This window comes from Sander vitreus, chromosome 19, assembly GCF_031162955.1.
Source record: "Sander vitreus isolate 19-12246 chromosome 19, sanVit1, whole genome shotgun sequence".
NCBI lineage: Eukaryota > Metazoa > Chordata > Actinopteri > Perciformes > Percidae > Sander > Sander vitreus.
The window spans coordinates 15458553-15482952 of record NC_135873.1 but is presented as its reverse complement, the minus strand read 5'-3'; the positions used below and the strand labels follow the sequence as shown (position 1 = coordinate 15482952).

The 24400-nt window shown below is 40.6% G+C and overlaps 1 protein-coding gene across 2 annotated transcripts in view; it reads right to left on the bottom strand.

Annotated features, from left to right (window-relative positions):
• The window catches only part of nrxn2b (neurexin 2b), a 652809-nt gene that overhangs the window by 541791 nt on the left and 86618 nt on the right, over window positions 1-24400 (bottom strand). The window contains exons 3-4 of one of the 2 annotated variants that reach the window (XM_078276170.1): window positions 7525-7560; window positions 796-798 (exon numbers count right to left, since the gene is read on the bottom strand). In XM_078276170.1, the coding sequence (XP_078132296.1) occupies window positions 796-798; window positions 7525-7560 (39 nt within the window). The remainder of the gene's footprint in view (window positions 1-795; window positions 799-7524; window positions 7561-24400) is intronic. The other variant, XM_078276169.1, reaches the window with a different exon arrangement.

The window sequence follows — 24400 nt, the reverse complement described above, 5'->3', positions numbered from 1 at the left end:
TGGGGTTTGTCCTTCCTACAGCTGTGAAGGACAGCCTTGGGTTTGAGAAGAGACTGACACTGATTTCCTTGGCCTGGTTATGTGATGGCTGAGGCACCCGCCTCTGATCATTTTCATTGACCAAAACACCTTTTATTTTTAGAAACATGGCTATCCTGACAGTCACGGACATGTACATGTACACACAAACGCAGGTTTTCTCAGCAAGTTGATGCCTGGGAAGCTGAGCGGTGACTAGATCCTCCAGTGAAAATCATCTAATTCGCTAACATGTCACACGTTCTTGCCTTTACCAAATAGGTTTATTGATTTTTCTCTTTTTAGATGTTCCCATTGGGAACAAACACTGTATTAATTCTGGCTACAGGGTAATCAATATAAATGGCTTGCGAGGCACTGTTTGATGAAACTAGCATAATCAGCTACTTTACTTTGAACTTAGATAATATGGCATCGTTCCCCCTGTTTATTTACCCAGTGATTATTTTTCTTATCATGTAGCATTTATTTAACTAGCATAGGTTAGCCCTGACGAGAAAAACACAATAATAAAAGAAAAAATACATATTGTTATTTGTACAGTAGTTGTTTTATGTTCTCTCCTAACAGAATTATGCATTAGACCTCTATTGAATGCCTGTGGCCTATTTAGAGATTGTTTTTGAGAAAGTAACGCACCAGGGAAATGGGTTGCAGTCAGTGACATACACATAAAAGCAGCTAAGCTGTGCGTGTCATAGATTCTATTTCATTCTCTACAACATTTTTCCACACCTTATCTTCCACAATCCCAACCTTCTTTCTCTGTCTTTTGAAAAAGTTACGGAATTTGCAGTTCCAGCCACGTTTCAAGTTTAGATCCTGCTGCCTGAGGGGGCCAGGAAACGCACAGCTATGCCCTGGACATGGTGCATCAAAGCCTGAGCGTCTGATGTTGAGATCAGGGCGTGTCTCAGGGGAGATGATGGAAGATAGATGCTATAATGTCAGATTTCTCATTTTTCTGGTATGTTCTATTATCTTGGTGTGTGCTCATCTTGCTACAAGTGAGTGGCTGGAGTAAACAGTCCATGCAGTTTGGGATGGACTACAGACGGGGATCAGAGTTAAATGGCAGCAGGTTGTGGAAGATGTTATATAGAGGCAGAGGATGCATAGAGATGACGGGATTATAGTCCCGATTCATCTGCTGGTGGCAGCAACCGATGTCTGCTGGGGACAGAGAAATAAATTCTGCCTCCGTGTTGGAGGAGCAATGAACTGGCAAAACTGGCAAAAACCTTGCGTGATGATAGTTAAAAAGTGAGTACTGTGCAAATATGGGGAAGCATTTTGCACAAGTTTTCTGCTGGGGTGAGTTTGGGGGCAGAGCTGGGGTTCGAAATATGTTGGATTGGCTAAAAAGTCAGTACAATCAGGTAAACAAGTGAAGAGTAAAGGCAAAGGGTAATCTCAATTTCCATGCTGTAGCATGAATCACTGGGCAACAAACGTACCTCAGTGTACCAGGAAGTGCAATGCCTGCTAATTTAATACATGCGAGATGTATTCTTAAGGGTTGCACCACTTAATATGACTATTATTCTTGACAAATAGATTAACTGTTTGGTCTATAAATAAAAAAAATAATTAATGAATGCCCATTATAATTGTTTAGAGCCCATAGTGACATATTCAAATTCTCCAAAAACCAAAGAAATTGAATTTCTAATAATGTAAAAGAGAGAAAAGCAACAAATCCTCACATTTGAGATGCTGGAACCATAACACGTTTGTCATTTTGAAACATGACATAAGTTATCCAGATGGTTGAAGATAAATTTGTCGATTGACTACTCAATCAATTGGCAAATACCATATGTGCTTATTAAATATAAGGCCACACTTTTGTGGTATTTACTGTTTGGTGTAAACTACTGTTAATGGTTAGCATAAAACTCCATGTTTTTATTTAAGTCTAAAAACACTCACACTGGTATTTTGACTGTATCATATTTAAGGAAACCAAGTATAATGTGAGAATGTGTAAGAATAATTACACTGCTAATGTGCATATGTTATGTTGTATGTAAGTACTATTGTCCAAAGAATGAAGACAACTTTAAGTTACGCATAGTTTATGAAACGTAAAAGTACCTGCTCTGGGTACTGAGTACTAGCTACTGTGTCTATCAGGCAACATTTCACCTGCAGGGGTAGAACTAAAAAAACCATGAAACATTTTTATTTTAATTGATAAATCAAATGTGATTTGGTTCTTACCTTTGCTGCATGTCATTCCCCCTCTCTCTCCCCTTTCAAGTCTAAGGCCAGAAACACACCGCACGGTGAAGCGCCGTAAAGTGTATTTATTAGTGTTATTCACAACACAGTCTCACTCCCTACTCGTCAAATGTATGACGCATAGTCAATGGTGTTAATTTTCAACGCCAGGGAGGTACCCGTTGCGTTATTTTTCGACGAGGGGGTCCGTCACATAGACATTATGTATATGTATATATAGACGAAAGAAAAAACACGTCCCCCTTGAAATCTCTGACAGTTTTATTATTGGTATTTTTAGCCCAATAACCGCTGTTTTAATCAACATTATTCACGAGATCTTATCATGGTTTATATGTATTTCTTTTAACGTTATTATTTCGCTCTATTTCGGCCAGGGAAGCTGGGTTGCTTTTTTGTTTATTTATATTTTTAAAACTATAACGCTAAATCTATCAACATTTATTTAGATGTTATCATGGTATTCATTTCTTTATTTTAATAATATTATTTCGGTCTTATTACTGGTGAAATATTACAGTATGCTGTAATACAGAACATTACGATATGATCCGAGCTAGACGCATTCAAAGCCGATATCCCACAATGCAATGCGGGCATTCATTCACAGAATCGGGCAGCGATCAGCTGGTCTTTAACGCCATTATCGCTTCAATGTACACACACACATATATATATATATATATATACACACTCAGTGTTTTTATCACCAGCAACAACACGTTGCTCAGCTTTGTTCCAGTAAGTTATACACCGTAATAAAACGTTTAAAAACATACGCGGAAGTGACGTAGTAATTACCGCTCCTCGTCTGTGAAAGAATGTTGCACGTGAGAATTTACACAATGTTTTATGCTAAGCACATTGATTTGCCTTATATATACTATATACAAAACCTATAGTTGAGTGTTTAGAAATACAGCCTAATGGTTTGTTTGACTAATTTGCATTTGTTTTGACTCGTACTGTTGTGAAAAACAATAAACTATATACAAAGAGAAGCATTTTTTATTTTATTTTCCATACATAGTTATTCAAAAATGCAATTTTCTAATTTTGCTGTTGATGAATATTAATAGCAAATACTAAAGGGAAAAAAACTTGAGCATTTTTATGTGTGGGACTTAGTTTGATTTAATATCACACTGCATTATTAACCGTTTTAAATAAATGACTTCTTTGAAATATCAATTTATGGTAGGCCTAACATATGAATTATTATATTCAGAAGATGATCCTCATATCAATCAACGTGGTTACAGCTTGTAGCTATCCTAACCTTTGTAGCCTGTACTGAGACTACCTTTTCAAAATTAAGAAGGGACTAGTTTTAGGAAGCATTTTCAGGAAATTAAAAAGATAATCAGATTGTTGCCGAGGTTTTTGTTTACAGAGTAAGATGTATATAGCTTTGTATGGGTATGTGTACATATACGTGTGTAAAACATGTGTTTTGGCATTTTGGGCACACTTCTACCTCAGCCTATATACTGCACTCAGACAAAACTCACATCTCATTCAACCATTTCACAAACTGAGGAAAGGGTCATGACATGGGTCAGAGGGTATCAGGGGTCATAAATGATGAACCAATCAATCAATCGGCTCTGCTCTGTAGGCACCTTGGTGTTCATGTGGACAACACCTTTAGCTGGAAGGCCCGTGTTCAAAGTGTGTGTTATCATTTAGAGCAGACACCCACGGTGAATCAGAGGGTTTATGTTATACTAGGCTGCATTACAGAGCATATTCATATGACTGTCATGAAGGTTGTGGAGAGGAATAGAAACCAGTCTCTCCAGGCAAGCACAGACAATATGGTCTGATCTATCTTTATTCTCCATGCCAAGTATGAGCTCTTATCCTCTGGCAGAAGATATGGGTAAACTTAACATTTCTAAACTATAGGCCTAATTTGGACCTACCTCAATTAAAACTTTAAATAATGTTGCTTGAGGCTGCAGGGGAATAGCTTCATGATATATTATATGGTTGTGTGTTGCTCTTGTCACTGTTTGTGAAAGATGAACAACAGATTGTTGCTGTGTGATGTGCAGTCTGACTACATATCACTTTGTTTATGTTGTCATCATCTGTATGATAAAACAATATGTCAAGTGTTATGTGTGAAGCATTTGAACTCAAGGCAGATATCCTTCTGGGGACAATAAAGTATCGCCTGCAACATGGTCTCCATGATGTGTAAAAATTAAAACGCTGTCGTAGGACTATAGCTAACACATCGTTGGAAAGGTCTCAACCTGGAGAGTAACAAATGTCAGTCTGAAGAGGATACATTACTCCTGCTTTGAAATATTGACCTCTGAACCTTAAACCCAGTACAATCCCCCAGTTTGAAGGCTTGTCATTTAGCAACAGGAGGTGCTAGACACATATGACCAGCTGTTATAGAAAGCTCTGGACCTCAGCTGTCATGTAGATATGGTCTCCAATGTTTACCCACTGTAAGCACTGTCAAATATGGTAATAAGCTATTTTCACCTATTTAACTATTATATTTTTAAAATCTGATGACACCAGTGTGTTCCCCATCCCAAAAAAAACCCAGGGTGTATCCAACATTATACACTACCAACTTCTAATTATGAGAAATATACCAATATATTTAAAAACTACAACTCCCATAAGAGACGCCACAGAAGCTGTTACAAAGCTTGTCTATTTGTAGTTTTTCCGGGGTGGTTGGGAGGACATGTTCGACTCCTGTGTTTCTGCTGTCTGCCGTGAGCGGGCTTCATTCCATTTCAGATTGCCGCCGCCGGCCGGCCGACCAAGCAAACAGTACATGAGACAAATACATGAAGCTTATTTTATTATTATTAATATCTTCATTGTTTACATCCTCAAATACAACGTTAGACAAAAACATCAATATCACGAATATTATGTATTTTTATCTTCTTATCCGCTGAGCGGGACGTACTGCGTCACTTCCGGAGTATTCCGCATATGTTTTTAAACGTTTTATTACGGTGTATAACTTACTGGAACAAAGCTGAGCAACATGTTGTTGCTGGGTGACTAAAACACTGACATGTATATATATGTACATTGAAGCGATACTGTCGTTAAAAACCCGCTGATCGCTGTCCGATTATGTGAATGAATGCCCGCATTGCATTGTGGGATATCGGCTATGAATGCGTCTAACTCGGATCATATCGTAATGATCTGTATTACAGCATACTGTAATATTTCACCGGTAATAAGACCGAAATAATATTATTAAAATAAAGAAATGAATACCATGATAACATCTAAATAAATGTTGATAGATTTAGCGTTAAAATATAAATAAACAAAAAAGCAACCCAGCTTCCCTGGCCGAAATAGAGCGAAATAATAACATTAATTAAACGTGAATAATGTTGATTAAAACGGTGGTTATTGGGCTAAAAATACCAATAATAAAACTGTCACAGAATTTGAGTTAATGGGGACGTGTTTTTTCTTTCGTCTATATCTGACGGTGAGGGATTAACATGAATGTCTATGTGCTGGACCCCCTTGTCGAAAAATAACGCAACGGGTACCCCTGGCGTTAATTTTCAACGCCAGGGGTCCTTGACCATGCGTCATACATTTGACGAGTAGGAGTGATTGTTGTTATTCAATATGTCCGGCCACACCGGCTGTAATCAGGTGCAAAGCGGAAGCACCGGCTCGTGCGCTGCAGCAATCGTCTCGGTGTCTCCTTTATTTCTTGTGCAATCCGCGAGCGAATGTGTCAAGCCAGGCAGGTAATCACATACAGGAAGGCCACAGTGCAGCTGGATACTTTACAAAATAAACAGTCAGAAACAGTATTTTTACTGCAAATCATTTAACGCATAGGTTTGAAGTCTAATGATAGACACTAAAGTTGTCTTTGATTCTGCTGCTGCTGCAGTCATTTCATTTCTTTGCAGCAGTAATTACGGTCTAAGCTCAGTTTTCTGTGTAACCTACTGTAATAATTAACTACAAAGAGCACTGATATAATAAGATAATGTTTCAATATACTTTATGTGAAGCTAAAATCCAACAAATGAACAAAAAGACTGAGGTGATTTCAGAGGCAGTTATTGGGTAAGGTGACGCATGCTGCGACAGGGTTCTCTCTCCACACCAGTAAAGGTCAGAATGTTCACTGGCTACTGCACTTGTTCACTTCCTTTCTCTTTTGTGAAATTTGCTTTCACACTTTTTTTCAATGGACAGTCCTCACAGGGAGGCCAGAGGCAGAGAAAGGTCGGAGGATGAGGAAAGCATAACTGCGAGGGTTGGTAAATACTGTAATCAGACTGGAGCTTGTGTAGTTTTAAACGCATTTTGGCTGCAAGAGTACACAAAATGGCATCAACATTTCACAATAAAAGTCATGGTTGACATACATTATTTGAAAAAGATAAATGCACAAAAGGCGAGAAGTTGAGGAGAATAAAGTCTGGAGGACAGAGAGAGGTGTGGTGTGGCAGAGAACAGCTGTGGTGTAAGATGTACACAACATAGCATCAGAAATAACATCCAGTGTTCATAGCTACATCAAAACAATTGCAGACACATTTTCTCATAAAAAGTCATACATATATAATGTAAGGTTATATCAGAACGGTAGCCCTTTGAATAAGAATGCCAAACAATGGGAATGTCAGCAGAGTGGTGAAGAGAAACTCTGCACATTCGACAACACCTTGAAGTGTTAGTGAATGGGAGTGTGGACACATTTTGCTTTTGGAACTTTGACCAACAAACACATTTCCAATAGAATCAGCAGTTGTTGTTGTTGTTGTTTTTTTTTTACTTTCTGTTTAAACCCAAGCAGAAGGGATAGCAGAAAAGTGTTACCTTCAGCCCCGGGGTCAGGTCGTCGGGGTCAAAGGTGGTCAGAGGTGAAGGTCCACGACGTGAGCCATAGGACAGGACAAGGGGTGGGACACACATTTGGTGGAGGTCACAGAAAAGCACAAAGACATGGCGGAAGGGAGAGGGAGGAGAAGCAAGAGGCACAACCAGAAAAAAATGAGGAGATGTGGAAGGAGAGAAAGAAGGGGGTAGCAACAGGGGAGGATGTTGCAAAGAGTTACAAGGGAGGATTTGGTAAGAAATGGAGGGGCATGGCACCAAGAGAAGGTAAAAAGCAGAGGAGGAAATTGTGAGGGAAAGCGGCAGTTTCGAGGGGTTGGGGAAAGAGGCTGAGTCAATTCCTCTTAAAAACTAACCAAAATAAATGGAATGAACCCATACCTTGGTCGTTTAACGTCAGGTGCGCCAGACCTTGAAAGGGAAAAAAACAGAAAAAAAGAACAGAAAGAGGAAGAAAAGAAGGTCATAAAAGGCACGGGAAGAAAAAAAGCATTGTCACAACGTTGGACTGCAGTTTGTGACAGACATCCTGGGGCAGACTTGGATGTCAGAGTTCAAATCAAAGGTAAAAAACGAGAGAGAGAGAGAGAGAGAGAGAGAGAGAGAGAGAGAGAGAGAGAGAGAGAGAAAATAGTAACAGAAAACAAGCAAACACTTCTTGAGTGAGGTGTGGGGGGTTTAGAAAAAAAAGCATTTCCATTTGGCGCAACCCCCGAAGGCTATTGCTCTGACAAATGCTTTTTTTTCCTCTGGAGTACTTATGGAACACACAAAACTGTTTGGCAGAAAAGGCTTGACTGGATTCCTCATCTCCTACTGTACACAAATCATAAAAAAAGAATCAGAGCTATGCAAGGTGTCACACAGAGAGGGTCAGCGATAAACCTGGAAAAACGCTACAGGATAAAACTGTTTCTGTTGTCTGTAAAAAACCCAAAGCCAAAGATGATTCCAACACAGATGTGAGCATCACAACACCAGCCCAAAATATTTATTTAGCTCACTATAGGCTAAGGTGCACACATCTTGCCAAAACTACAGATCAATAGATTTAAAAGAAAGATGTCCACAATGAGCTCCAGCTCTACTCGGTGAACAATAGTTAGGTAACATTAAGTAACTTCTGAATCAGGCCACAGTACCAAGCAAACATATCACAGTCTGTGACAATCCATGCATACAAAAAACATTCACAATATTATGACATTTTGGGACATCTTTGGAAAAATAGTAAGGTCCTGTTTCTCAAAAGGAACTGTCATCACCAAGATAACTCCAGTTTCTGGCTAAACACAACTGTAGGGCACATAGGAGGTCTGCACAAAGTGCCCTACAGTGAAGTATTTTTCCGTGAATGTGCGCACACTTGGTCCCTCTTCTAAACACAACTGGAGCCAATCCAGTCGCAGCACAATCTTCCCCACAGAAATAGCAACAACACTTTCAAAACTGCCATTAAAAGATGCAACAGTTTCCACATATCAAAGGTTGTTCCTTAAAATAATTGGAGTAAAAATGGTAAAAACACAGGAAGGCCTCCATACAGGCCTTTCTAGGAAGGCTACTGTACAGGGGATCATTAGGGAAAATATGTCTGACAGGAGGGAAAATAATAGCTAGATATCTGCTTGAACACCATAGCATGCAGGCATCATGCACTGTAAATATACACTAGCATGTCTTGGGGATAGCATTATTGGAAGGAAACCTTAAACCAGAGAAAAAAACTAGAACAAAAAATAAAACTATGGTCTTAACTATGGCCTGGAGCAACGTTTATTCACAAATAACCCGAATGGATAAGGCAAATTGGATTTAACCCCAGGCATATCAACAGCATTATGTATGTTGGACTAGAAGTCCCGAAAGGTCAAATCGCTTCCAGCCAACCTCTCTTTTCTTTGATCAATACCGTTTCAAACATAAGACTCTTGGCTAGGGATGCACCGCTCCGACTTTTTCAGTCCCAATACCAATACCGATGCAGGGCTTTGTGTATCTGTCGATACCTGATACCGTTGTTGAATTAATAATACACTGTATACCTTCCACCTTATACCTTCCTTCCAACATGTGGAAGAGACTAAATGCACCAGACTTTCCTGACTAAACATTACTTTCCTAACTAAGACAAAATATGTAATGTATTGAATTCTTATTTATTTGTACACTCAACTCTTCCAGCATGCGACACATGTGTGTCAGAGGAAAAAAAAAAAAAAAACAGAACTGGACCGGCCCATGGATCTGTTCATTTTTCCGATCCCCGATCCAGCTATTTTGTCAATATCGGTACCGATATCCGATCTTAATATTGGATCGGTGCACCCCTACTCTTGGCACTACCAGCAAACAGCTCAATCAAACAAAAACTTATCATCAAGGAAGTGCAGTGGTGCAGCCTTGGAGTGCTTTACTTCCGTTTGGAATGTACAGAATAAGCTACCTAAAAGACCCTTTAGACTTGACGGGATTTACATCACTGATGGCTGCAGTTTGGGAATATTCAGCACAAAATTAGCTATAAAACATGTAAAGCATATCTAGAATTGTGTCATTGATGCTTGAGATTCATATTCTGGTACTGTATTGATCTACATACTGTATCATGACCTTTTCCAAAGAAATGTAGGTATTTTGCACCTACTGTTTCATGCAGCTGATTTCAGAACTCTAGCAACAACAAAAAGAAAAGACAGCCTTTAAAGCCACACTAATCAACACCAGAACTTCAACTTCTGTGCACAGCACACTCTCTCTCTAAGGTCTGTGAAACGACATTTTCACCATGGACTGGCTAACTGAGGTACTTGACAGCTAAAGTTACCTAAACCAGTTGCTGCAAGAAAAAAAGAAGATAGTGTCTAATGTCTCAGAAAACAAATTGAAACAACTGTGGGCTGGCTACAGCGGGAATGCACAAAACGCGTCTATGCCACCGCCAGCGAGCAGGTGAATCAGAATGCAAAGACAAGAGAAGCTCAAATGACTCTTGACTACAAGCTGTTCATATTGGCTTCTTTCTTAACAACAGCTGTGATTCAGGGGCAGAGGAAATGTACAGGCAGAGTGTTTTATTTATCTGGCTGCAGTCCGTTTCCTGCAGGCCCTTTGCAGGCAGTCCAATCATTCTCACTCTGCCTCCCTCTGTTTTTGTTCCTTTGCTCATAATCCATTAAGGAGATAAGGCGAGGGCTCCTGCAATGAAACAGAACGGTGCTGTCGCTGCATACCAAATCATTCAAATACCAAAACGCCCAACCCCCCACCCCGGCCTCTTCCAGCTCAGGCAGCATCGTGATTGTATTGCAGAGAAAGACGAGAAAAGGTGAAGAAGAGTAGTTAAGAAAAGACGCACGGAGGAAATGACGGAGAAAGTTATCAAATGGCTTCTTTTACAGCCAGTGCTAACCAGAAATTTACAGACAGGTGTGCAGCACAGTGGCAGAGAAAAGCCAAAAATCAATCAAAAGAAGAAATTCATTTCAAGGTATTGTATCAGGAAATTAGAAAGTCGTGATGCAAAACTTTTACTTTCCCAAAACAGACACAAATGCCACACACACACACACACACACACACACACACACACACACACACACACACACACAGTCAGTCCCACACATGTTGTATTGGCAGAAGCACATGATGCCAGACTCCTACCATGCCAGATTCTGATCAGGATGTGATGGTTTTCACTAGCAAGTGGTTTTAGAGAGAGAAGAGGCAGCATGACTCGAAATTACTGATCACTGTAAGACATCAGAACACAACAGACATAAGGAAGAGCTCCATCTCTCCTAACTTCCAGTCTGCATCAATATTGAAGCACAAATCAAATGACCACAGCCACAAGCAGCATCGCTTGCCACACATACTGGAAACGTGACACAATCCAAGCACAAACTATAAGTCGCCCTGTCTCCTTGGCATCTGAGCATTTGATTATATCCTTAATTTTGCAGCGAGTACAGATGGGAGTGCCTAACGGAACCGGCACCGATTGGTTGGTTATGATTGAGTAGCAGATGGAGCAGATTCATAATTCTGCCATTAGGAGGAGACATGCTTACGTCTGATCTGGCCAACTCCTCTTCCCCTCTGTTTTCAGCCCATTTATCCACCTTTTCTTTGCTCCCCATCTCCACATCCAGTCCTCCATCAGCCAGCTGCAGCTGGTCTCTTCTTTCTCATCTGCCACTTTCTTCTGCTCTGCTTACAGGTCTGATGAACACAGGCCACTATAGTTTCGTAAACTACTGATTTCATTCAAATGACTGTTGGTGGCTCAAACACCAGTGTCCTGCCAGATACTACACAATGAAGACAAAGACAGGCAATGTCAACCATGTTTATATGTATGTATATCAGTCAATAGATACACCAGACGTATACGTGTTTATGACTAAATGAATATACCCACCACCTACAAATGATGGCATGGCTAATACTGTGGTTTCTGGCATGTCTTTGTTTTAAAAGCAGCATTTAAAAAAGGTACAACGTGTACTGACCTTATACTGTAAGACATCCTACAAAACGCACTGACAGATGCACTGGGTCTCACGACAGCGGCCTCAACACACAATTGGAGGGGACGGAGGAAAATGGGAGTCGTCGTCATTATCCCTTTTTACCTCTTCCGCATATCTTCTCACTTCCTCTATCCCTCATTCATCAGATGGACACATAGACTCAGTCAGAAATCAGAAGGAAGAATGTGTTTGCTTCCCAAGCCCCCTGTGATGCTGGGATGGCATGTTAAATAGCATCATCCTCCAAGGACTCTCCAGCATATGGCCAACGCACTTTACGTGTCTCCTGAAGGCACACGCCATACTGACACAAAACTCTCTTCTTCAATTGCAGATCCCAAAATGATAGTCAGTTAAAACTTTTTGACGACACTGCCTTTGATGACTTTAGTGGGAGCGAGCATTACCAAAAAGCATGAACTGTCGAAGTGGATAAAAGTCATGAAGTATAAAATAAGAACAATAAATGTTTTTTATGTGCAGCTTATTGCTGGGTGCACCCTTGGCACAAGATATAAAACTCCACAATATCCAAAACATTTGACACATCCACAAATCACTGGCTTTTACTAGGCCTGGGTACAGATAAAGTTTCACTGCGTAATCATTGCTGTATGTCTTCCAATGCCAAAAAATGCAGGCATGGCCCTCGAGGAGAAACAAACCAGGGCAATTTGTAAAAACATCTACTTAAAAGATGTGGGGAAAATGGTTCTGATTGAATGTGAATAATATTCATCTAAGTAGGCTGATCCATAATGCATAGTGTCTTTGCACAGCTTAAGTAATATAGAATCTGTGGCAGAATTTAAAGTGCTTTAATAATTCATTGTGGATATGTACTCAATGAGAGAGAGAAAGGAAGAGATAGTGGGAGATAAGGGGCTAAGAAGACCTCTACAATCTTGCTGAGAGTTATAGACTGATGTTAAAGGCTTCCATGTCATACCATGCTTTAAATTATTAACAGTTTGATCCATTTCAAAAAGAAAAAAACATGTTCTGTACTTTAACATTAAGTGAAAATCTTGCTCAATGGGTCCACAGTCGTAGACTGCGGCCTGCTGTGATTTTAATAAAGAATAAGACTTGAGCTGTGTTCACACAGATACAAAGTAGAAGGCAGTCTATTTCATCTCATGAAGCTGTGTGTGGGTTGCACTGAGGAAGTCATTTGCATTCTCTGCTCTGACTGGTCAGCTCCGAGGTAGCCGCCGTACCACACACAAGGAAATGGCACATTTCTGCCTGTACAGCCGCACCCAAAGGTTTTAGGCAGGTATGAAAAAATTCTGTAAACGAAGAATGCCTTCAAAAATGGAAGTGTTAATAGTTTATTTTCATCAATTAACAAAATGCAGTGAATGAACAGAAGAGAAATCTAAATCAAATCAATATTTGGTGTGACCATCCTTTGCCTTCAAGACAGCATCAATTCTTCTAGGTACACTTGCACAAAGTTTTTGAAGGAACTCAGCTGGTAGGTTGTTCCAAACATCTTGGAGAACTAACCACAGATCTTCTGTGGATGTAGGCTTCCTCAAATCCTTCTGTCTCTTCATGTTATCCCAGACAAACTCGATGATGCTGAGATCAGGGCTCTGTGGGGGCCATGCCATCACTTCCAGGACTTCTTGTTCTTTACACTGAAGATAGTTCTTAATGACCTTGGCTGTATGTTTGGGGTCGTTGTCCTGCTGCAGAATAAATTTGGGGCCAATCATACGCCTCCCTGATGGTATTGCATTATGGCTAAGTATCTGCCTGTATTTCTCAGCACTGAGCACACCATTAATCCTGACCAAATCTCCAACTCCATTTGCTGAAATGCAGCCCCAAACTTGCAAGGAAGCTCCACCATGCTTCACTGTTGCAGACAGACACTCATTATTGTACCGCTCTCCAGCCCTTCGGTGAACAACCTGCCTTCTGCTACAGCCAAATATTTCAACTTGACTTCAACTGATTTTGACTCATCAGTCACCCCAGTTCCTATGTTTTCGTGCGTAGTTGAGTCGCTTGGCCTTGCTTCTATGTCGGAGGTATGGCTTTTTGGCTGCAACTCTTCCATGAAGACCACTTCTGGCCAGACTTCTCTGGACAGTAGATGGGTGTACCTGGGTCCCGCTGGTTTCTGCCAGTTCTGAGCTGATGGCACTGCTGGACATCTTCCGATTTCAAAGGGAAATAAGCTTGATGTGTTTTTCATCTGCTGTTTCCTTGGCCGACCACTGCGTCTACGATCCTCAATGTTGCCTGTTTCTTGGTGTTATTTCAAAAGAGCTTGAACAGCACATCTTGAAACAGCAGTCAGTTTTCTGGTAATTTAATAAATAAATAGCCTATAGGAAATAACCCCATGGTAAAGCCTATTTTTGTATACTCCTGTGTGAATTAAATATGCCACAAATGTATAGTACTGAGTATTTTCAAATTGTATTAAGAACTTAAGTGCAAAATAAAGATAACGTGCAAGGATCAGAATGGAAAGCATCGTCCAAATGGCGTAAATATTGCCATAACAGTCTGGCCGCTGGTTTTTCGACATCATGATAAAAAGATAGAAAAAGAGATACCATAGACATGTTTTTATTGATTTGACGACATGTATCATCATATCCCGCAGCCTACGGTACACTGTAGAAACGTCACCCATAGGATTTTGAAACAATGTTTTGACGATTAGATTTGGGTCAACTGCATGCCGCTACACTGGTCAACTACTGGGAGCAAAAGTCCAATGCTCAGAATTGTTGAGAAGCCTGGGTGCAGCGTGGGTGTGAGCATGCACTAACCACAATGCCTGAGTTTGCATACACCATCATTTGTGAGCCTTTAAGACACAACTACTCAAATTCACCATGGGGGAAGCAGGATTGAAGCAGAAACAAAATTGTAATGACTCTGACACAACATCTGTTGGTTATTTAGTGAGTCTGGTATAGTTCTGTGAAAGTATCATTTCATATTTTTGTGGTTAACTGTCCATGCTGGTCTATCATGATAAATAAGTGAATATAGTCAATGTAGCTTGAGTGTAATAAATGTAGTCAGAGTGAAAAACATCTGGCTACTGTCACTGTAGCTGTTGTGGCAATGACTAAGTTGTGTAAAGAGGATGCATTAGATATTGCAGAAGTAGTACTAAATGGGTCATTCTCTACGGGCTTCTCCTGCAATAGTACCACAGACCGTCTACCTTAAATCTTATTCACCAGAGCCCAATGATTACACTGTAACACAAATCGGACTGCTTCTCAACTGACCAGTTACCACAGCACTGTGAAAAGTGCAACGCTTGAATATGAAGCAAAGGCACAGCCGTATTTTAGCAACAATAAAGCAAAAAGGGCACTTACTACACTGGCTGTACATTCCATTTAATACAAAGGAGTTGGACCAGCAATATGGACATTTTCACAGCACCACATGAAATAAAATCCCTTATTAAACTGTATAGGATTTAGCATTTATGCACTGAATATACCAAAAAATATATAAAAACATGTTTACTTCTCGATTTGGTGTGTGGGTTTCTGGCAGAATGCCCTAGATTCTTAAAAGGTATCTGAATAAAAAATGCACTCCTTTTACAGCAATCAAAATTCCTGTGCGTGTGTGTGTGTGTGTGTATTTGATTTCCTTGGAAATACCACAGGGAACTGTTGACCCCAGGCGAGGCACTTAAGCTGAGCGAGTGAAGCATTAAATCTTTATGGTCACTTTCCACTTTACACAGCAGCAACAGCCATCATCTGTCAGGAGCGATGCGCTAAGTTGTTTGGAAGTCTGTCAAGTGACGTGATTTAAAGATTCAAAGTTACAATTAGACGGGGGCCATAGAGTACATAATTAAGATTGCACATGCCAAGGCTTGCAGACAGATAATATTTAAACCAATGCTGCCAGACACATATTCCAAAAATATTCATGTCCGTCTTGATTTTGGCTCCAACTTTTGAGCCATAGCTTTGGTGTTTTAGAATGAAAGTAAGCACTGTCCTAATATACTGCGAAATTAAAAAGATATAAAACATGAATATTTCATACTAAACCGACAATGCAACATTTTCATTCAGCAAGGGCTTACCCATATTGGAAACACTTGAGTGCTGTTTATTGGCTTAATAGCTATTCTGTACGTGGGGAGATCATAGTTACGTCTTACAAGGGAAAATATCTCATATCGAGATATTATGCTCCCCCACATCTCCTAATTAACTGCATAACACTGAGTGAATCACTTTGACTCACACATTTTGTTCATTAAAACACAGCTAATATGTCATGGGATATGTCTGGCAAAATAAATCAGAAAGTCTTGGAAATTGGTGAGAGAGGGTAGAGATCTCAACAGTTGCCGTTCCATCTTAATTAAACAGTCCATAAATAAATATGACCTCCATATGCCGAGCTGGAAATCTTTGACTACTTTCATGTTTTAACCATCAAAGCTAGTACACAGAAGATATGTTGATTTCTTCACTTATGCTAATTTACACAAGACAGACTAAAGATACTCAAAGGAGCTTCAATGTTTTACTAGCTCTTATGTAAACCCAACTGCGTTCTCTTCAAAGGAGGGGGCTCTGCCAACACTGAAAGCAATATGTGTAATAATGCAAACACAGCATCCGCATGTCCTAAATGTCTGTCCTTCCATTGTTTGTATTTTCTTTCTTTTTTTTTTTTTTCCCCAGTTACCAAATGTGTTGAGTTTCTGGCCTGGAAAGACATGCTGGGTCCATCTTGGTGAAAACCAATAAATTCTATGTCTGACCTCTATTTTCCTTTCCTTTATGAGGTCAAAACTAATCATTAGTCCCCACAGAGATCTGGTGTCCTCTCTCAGTGTATCCATCCGTCCTTCCTCTCCTCTTCCTAATCTTCAACTGCCAGTGCTGCAGATGCCTTCTACAACCTCCCTTCTCCATCTGCCCTCTTTCCACAGTCAATTTCATGGAATGAATGCCTCTGATTGCCACTTCTGGACTCTACTCATTAGGAAAGCTAAACGTGGGGAGTGGCCAACAAAACGCAAGCCGTCCTTTACAGTTGTTTTTTTTTTCTTAGGGATGTCGGAAGCTGTAATTGCAACATCAGATGTGATGTAGAGAACGGCAGCATTGACGGAAGGGAGGAAGCCAGTCCTCAAGTGGACGATTAGCACCTGCACCCCCCACCCCCACATCAACCCTCCACACATACACACATAACCCACCCAAAGCAAAATAGCATCATTTCAAGTCCTTGCTCACCCTTATGCTCCTTCGTTTAGCCTGATCATGAAAACGGGGTCAAAGTTCATTTAAAACCACTGAAAGATATCCAGAATAAAAACATAACTTCCAGTTATTAGCGACATATCTGAAGCATCAATATCAACAAATAAGGGAGATTACTTCAAAATCAGGAACGTGACATCCTTCACTAGTAATAAAAAACTCCAAAGTATATTAAATGACTTGTACAGGCAGATATTGTTTTGGTATAATTGCCCTCTCTATTGCAAAAGTACACCCATGTCAGTGAGATAAAGTAAAAATAAAAAAAATCCCCTGTTCCTCTGAGCCATGGAAGCTCGAGTTAAGGCAAAGTAATCTACAGAGACATTAGAGCAAAATAGCACCTTGCCTTGAGCGTTTGTTGATGTTTAATGTTTCATTTTGACAATTTTCTCCCTTCAGCCGGCGTTTAGAGCACACATCCTGTTCCTCTCCACTAACGGCACGGCAGTGAACTGTAGTTTTGTGTAAGGGAAAACATTTTAATCGTAATTACTTTTCCTGGAAATGTGGCTTCCCGTGAGTTTTTGACACGGCGACTTCCTGCCTTGTATCAGGGGGTGGTTCTCAGCAGGTAACTACAACAACATCCCATAATGGAAAGTTAATGTCTTCCAACTGAGACGATGAACTAACTACATTTAGCTCATTGGTTCGGGTAAACACCATTAGACCATTAAATCTGCAGTGCTCTTGGAAGTTCAGTCATTTGAGAGCGAGTTGGATAATTATGGCAGAATGAATGGACATTGTGTGACAAATGTATTCATAATTCATGAGCCTATTTTCTGAAGCTGGAATCCTTTTTGTGGGGAACAATACGCAGCTTGATTTAACGGAGATTGGAAAGTCCCAACTGGTGTATCCTCCATACTCACAACAGCATAATGGTGTGCGTCTTTGCTACACAAAGGCGAATGAAATGGTTCTGAAGAAGTTGCTTAAACACACTCTTCAGCAAGCTGAATTGTACAAAAACGGATGTTGTAAATAGTTTAGTCTCATATTCAGTCTTGATCTCCTAATTGTCCTTTAATCAAGATAACAGTTCTGACAATCAGATGTCAGACACATGGTCTTGTAATTGACCACTACAATTTAAGATTGAAGAGCATTCTTAAGATGAAATTAATTTGCTATGTGAGTACGAGTGTACGTGTGCTCAGTCCATGGGAAACGTTAAAAGAAAAATGTCAAACGTGGAAAGAAGTATGTGTCAAAAGGAAAATGTCAGACAAATGTTGACAGAAGTAAATTGAGGTCTTAATATGAAAATAAAATCAAATGAATTAATGTGTAGACTTATTGTTTCTCTAGTCATTGCTTTTGAAAGCAAAGCCATGCCACAAAATGGCAGCGCTCAACCTTTATTATATACAATTAAGAAAACAACAAATCTCAAAGTGTTGTTTTCCCGTTTAGTTTCAGCTGCTGAGCAAAAAGCCCTGCTGCTTGCTTTCATCTCGCCAAACTCCGATTAGGCAAACTGAACAAATACCAGCGAGCGACAACTCCTCTGCAGATTCAAACAAAGGGGCTACTGAGTTTGAGCGAGCAGAAGGAGCTAAAGAGAGGGAGAGAGAGAAGAGAGAGAACTGATCACAAGAAAATTAAACGGCACTGAACCTTGTAAACAAATATTTCAACAATGTTAAACACAATGTAGGGGACGTCTGGTGCCGCTGTGCTGTGAAATAGCCCGGCTCTTTTTGGAATGCGGTTTCACGAATGATGGGTGCAGAGAATAACGTTAGACATCCTTTTAACCAGTGGAGCAGAGGTTAAGCAGAACTCATATTTCTGCTCATCACTCTACGTGCCTGGAAACGCCTAAAGCCCGTCATTGCCTTCATTAATAATTTTTCCTTTAGCCATGTGGAGTGTCCCACCTTGAAGTGTCAGCTATATTTCCCTGAAATATATGAGCTACTTTAGTCGGCCCAAGAACGTTGAGGTGAAAAGAGAAAAGACTGACACAAATCCATTTCATTCCCCTCAAGATCGGCGAATTGTTTTCTTCCCAAGTTATCACTTTTTAGGCCTGCTGTGGACAAATGCATGAGAAATTGCAGCCCGACCATTGTTGGCATGGCAACTGGCTCCAGTATCTGTCTTACCATGACGATGGCCATACTGGTGTGTTCACATTCCCCCGCTCTCTTTGAATTTCTTCCACTCTCATTCACATCTTCTTTGTACTCTCTTTTTCTCTGCCTGACTTTATCTTTCTTAACCCTCCATCATCCCCTCTTCTTTGTCCCCCTTTTTTTATTTGGCATCACTGCAGAGCTCACTTTCCCCTGTCAGTGTGTCTTTCTCTGTAAGCAATTAAGATTACCATTGTGTGTTTTTATGACATTATCCACCCAAATACATAACTCTAAAAAGTCAAGGGGGATTTGCATTTGAATAAGGTTATAAAACCGAATAAGAGAGTTCAGTAATTATATTAAGGGTGCATTTGAATAAGTAATGATATTCTCCTGGTTCATTGCCCACAGAGGTAAACGCAGCAGAGACTGCAGGTATAGGGCAACAGAATAAACCTAACCCTTTCATTAATTTTCCCACTGCAGCGAAATTCCATTTTGGGGGCAAATCCTTTTTATATAGTCAGGAATCTCGTAGCCCATTAAGTCCACATTGCCATGGCTGTATTGTTTAACTGTAAGCATTTGTCAGCATACATAACACTGATGATGTGCAGATGAGTTGAACGAACACAGACCTGCATTAATTAGCATTGTATTACATTACTATCGTCAAAAACAATAGAATATGAGTTGCACAGATTTAAACTCAAAGGAACCGACAGTAGTAGACTGGACACCAGACAGAGTATGTTATATGTATTTTGTCAGATCAAATATAGTAAAATAGAGATGCGGAAAAAACATATCATCATAATGTATAATCAAATTGATTTCTCTGGCACCTGGTTATCTAGAATAACAAGAAAAACTGATTGGAGTAGCCTGTTACCTAAAGGAGCTCTCTGGAGACCAACACAAACCTCAGGTGCAAGAAGTCCATGTTATCTCACAGCCACACCTGATGTGTGTGTGTGTGTGTGTGTGTGTGTGTGTGTGTGTGTGTGTGTGTGTGTGTGTGTGTGTGTGCGCATGTGCAAAGGTGTACTTTTGCCAATGCCCTTGGGACTTTGATACTGTACGCAGAGTAGGTATTATCATGGCTACTGCCGCCAAAATCCTGACCACCACCTCCGTTTTGGCTAGCGCTCATACAGTGTAAGATTGCTTAATCGGATAGGGCTGTTATGCTAGGCTCCACTGATCCCATCTGTCACGACTTCATCCTCAGATCCGCCGTGCTGTTTCGAGCCCCACGACAGCTCTTTAAGAAAACCACTAAATCTGTTCTCCAGGCTATTTTTTGCATCCTTTGCATTTTTTTTTCCTCGCTCAGAAACGAAAAAAAGGGAAGCATATAGCTGCAGGTTGCTTGACACGAAGCAATATTTTCCCTTGGATAAGGTAGCTCGACCTCCCTGATCTGGGAGCCCACCTTCCGCCCTCCACCCACTACCTACGCCTCCTCAGAGGGATCTGGCAATAGATCAGAGGGTCTTGGTGCATCCTGAATCACCAGCTATTTGGCACTCAATGCCCTCATCCACTACATGGCAGCCATTTCTAGCAGTGTGTCTGTGTGACTGAATGGTGGTGTGGCTGAATACCGCCTCAGTATCAGCTCATCCCCAGGGGGCCCAGAGGAAACTGGATTAGTGGTTCGGCACGCACATGAGAGAGAGAGAGAGATCCCTGAACATGGTGCATTTGTCCTTTACTGTGTGTAGAGGCAGGGGGTCATTACTTGGTCACCAGTTTACAAGTTGAAGAGGGCAGATGAGACCTTATGGAGAAAGCTGCTTCCAAGGGATTTTTCCATGGCAGTTGTTAGGCTTGTATTGGGTATTAGCCTGGCTTAAAAAAAAAAAAAAGTTCAATCTAAAATAAAAGTTGGGTTGGCTACCTCGTAAAGATAGTTAGTTCATGATTCCAGCTAGTGAAGGTGGCATTAGTCTATATCCATGACGTTCCACTTCTAGGATTGCTCCATTCCCGCTGGGAATTCTGCCGGATCACACTCTTTTCGGCCAGATATCTGTTACCTTCCACTTTCTTTGTGTAGGAATTTTAAACTACAGTCTGAGGACTATGGTTAACTGCTCCTCAGATATCTGCAGGGTAAATCCAGACAGCTAGCTAGACTATCTGTCCAATCTGAGTTTTCTGTTGCACGACTAAAACAACTTTTGAACGTACACGTTCCACCAAAACAAGTTCCCCCCTGAGGATATTTTGCAGCAGCACCGCGGCTCTGTCCAGCTCCTAGCGCCACCCAAGACAATTGTGATTGCTTTAAAGCTCCATTGTGTAATTTTTTTTAGTTGATTCTTAGCAAAAATCCCTTTGTTCTTTCACAAATATGTGCTCATTAATGTGTAATTACTTCCACCAACTAATCAAAGTATTCTCGTAAGCGTAGAATCTGACATTCAGAATCATTCAGTCGCTCGAATGACGGCCGCCATGTTGCGCCTCCATCTTTAAAATACATTAGCCAAAGAGGGACATTTCCCTAGAAGACAATTTACATAATGCAGTTTTAACACAGACTAGCTACAGCTAGAACAGCTGCGTGTAAACGATGGAGATACAAAGAGCTAATTTCGGTTTCATTGACATTCATACTGCTCAGAGAAATATATTAAACAAACACAAACCTCCGTTGCTTCTCTCCTACGCTGTAAACATTGCCTTAGACTATTAATCTCATACAATATACAGAATAACAATAGCACCGATACTTTACTAACATTAGCTTGCATATGTTTGGGAACCTGATAGCTGATGTGGGCAATGAAATGGTACCAAAATAACGTAAAACTATTAGTACACTGGAAGGAACACTGACGGACAAAGTCGTACTTCTTTGACTAATGCGGTCACCGTAGGAGTTAAAACACACTCAGAATGGGAGGGGATAGAAGGTAATATTCAGTTGGTTGTCATATACAATTTCACAGCTAGATGGGAGAAATTCTTACACAATGTAGCTTTAAAGAAATGCCAATAAACCAGAACACGTTTGTCTCCCATCCGGAATGCTGTGTGGACTAGCCAGACCCTCCTCCGCAGCGCTGTGGAGGAAGGTCTGGCAAAACGAGACTATGGTGGCATTGACATGATGAGTATCAAAAGAAGTAGAAAAAAAAAAGGTATCAAATGAAGTACACTTTAGAGGGACTGGTATAGGTACTGGTACTTACGATACCCAGCCCTAATATACAGTGATATAATATCGCTGTGACTGAAACAAAAAAGTAAAAGAGTGCCAAAGACTGATGTAAACAGAGATGTCTCCGTATCAGCTCCATTCTTTGATAGAGTACAAGTATAGTGTCTGTGCAGTGCAGTGTAAAAACACCAAAGCCATGACTGGTTAGCCCCAAAGATATCGCGAAAAACAGAGAAAACAAGCTTTCTGAGGATTACTGCTCTAATCCATGATATTCTATGAATGCAAATGTGCCGGCTGGAGGCACGAAGAACTCAAATCCCCTGCGGCCCTCCACTGCTCTTCTTTGCTTATTATAACTTATTATGTGACACTATAACAAGATTGAATCTGGTGATCCACAAGAGCGATAACATTAGCATGTGTTAAATAGTCAGGTCATGTACATGCCTCTGTCAGGACTAGCTAAAGACCACTGTTGAGTATCTGACATTAGGTCGCCAGGGATCAGGCTGACATTAGTTGCAGGATCATCTTGTCTCTTAAAAGCCTAAAAGATACTCGCTGATGTGTACACTATACAGAAGCATTGACTAAGATGGTCTCTCTCTCTGGCTATCTACTGTCAAGTCCAACAAACTGACCACAAGGTCACTGAACTGCTAAATCCAATTATATGCAATTATGCAGTGTGTCTTATCCCAAATAAAAGAGCTTTATCTGACAGTGAAGTGGTTTTCTCAATAGGATACACTGCTTTGGCCATGAATTCAATTCATTTCAGGTAGGGCTCTTTGGGAAGGTCCATGTGTGGCGTGAGTGTGTGGCCTGTGTGCATTTATATGCTTGCCAAGTTGCCGTGTTAGACAAAGAATCTTCACATCTAAACGACAGAATCATGACAGCATTTTAGAATCTGAGGCCCCAACAAAACCTACCAAAATGACCCACATCCTTTCCTGTGATTTTCCTATGTGCAGTGTAGCCAACACACTGATCCCTCCAACTCCAGGTTAGGCACCGTGATGTGCAGGAAGTGGTGAAGGTCAACGTCTAACCAAACCAGTAGCAAGTTGTCACATGGACATTATGTAGCTGTGAAAACTGACAGTAAAAATATAATGGAAAAGAATGCCTTGACTTTGATGCGTTACTGTATAACTACAGTTTGTCTAAGCTGTGTGTTCATCACCAAATGTTAACAGACCAATGGCCAGACAAAAATGTGTGGACTGCAACATGTCTCAATAAATGTCTTATTTACAGGCCGTGATAAAAAGTGTAAAAAAATACAATAAGAGTGATATACTGTGTTTCATTTAAAGAATAAATTACACAATTAATTTTAGACTGCACTGAAAAGAAGGCAGCGTCTTAGAAATAGCCCATATTACAGTGATCCAGATCAATCAATTTCCATATAAGCTTCTGTAATTAAAATTAATTGTTCGGCGAAATAAGGCACCTGAAACTGGGATAAAGATTGATACCAGCTGTAGTTGAATGGATCTGCCTTGGAAACAAATCAATAACTGTTTCTGAGTATTTCATCAGTGTCAGTTACGAAAGCATTTAATTAGAGCTGCCTCAGAAATACCAAAATCAATTAAGGTGGGTTTTTTTTTTCCCGCCTAGGCTTATCATTGACAATTCAACCCTTTTGTGAGTGTTGTTTTTAGTTAACAAGGTGGTAGCACTGCCTCGTCTGCGTACCAATTTCCCCAGACACTGCCTCCATGTAAAGATGCTGGTTTGTTTGCATTCACCTTCCATATTGCCTGTGTTCGCCTCACCTTTTCTGCACATTAAGAATCTCTCGGCTCCTCTGCACTTACTGAAAGTGAGGGAGCTCGGGGAGGAGACGGAAGAGTGATCAGTGTCACCTCCACTTCATTTCTATGATCAACGGTGCCTCTCGGGGCTCCAACCAACAGATCTTGGTACCCGGCACTTCTGAACAGGTGCCATCTGCCTCTGCCATCCCCAAGGCAGGGCGGCAAGCTGGGGCTGGGGTTTTACGCTGGTGTGGTGGAGAATATGAGTGTATGAGTGTGAGTGTATATGTGTGTGAGCGCATCACTCTGAATTACTGTGTACAGTTCTACATATTAATTAGCATCTGCGCTTACAGGGAGCACTCTTGTGGAAATGCTTTTAGAGTTTTTACAC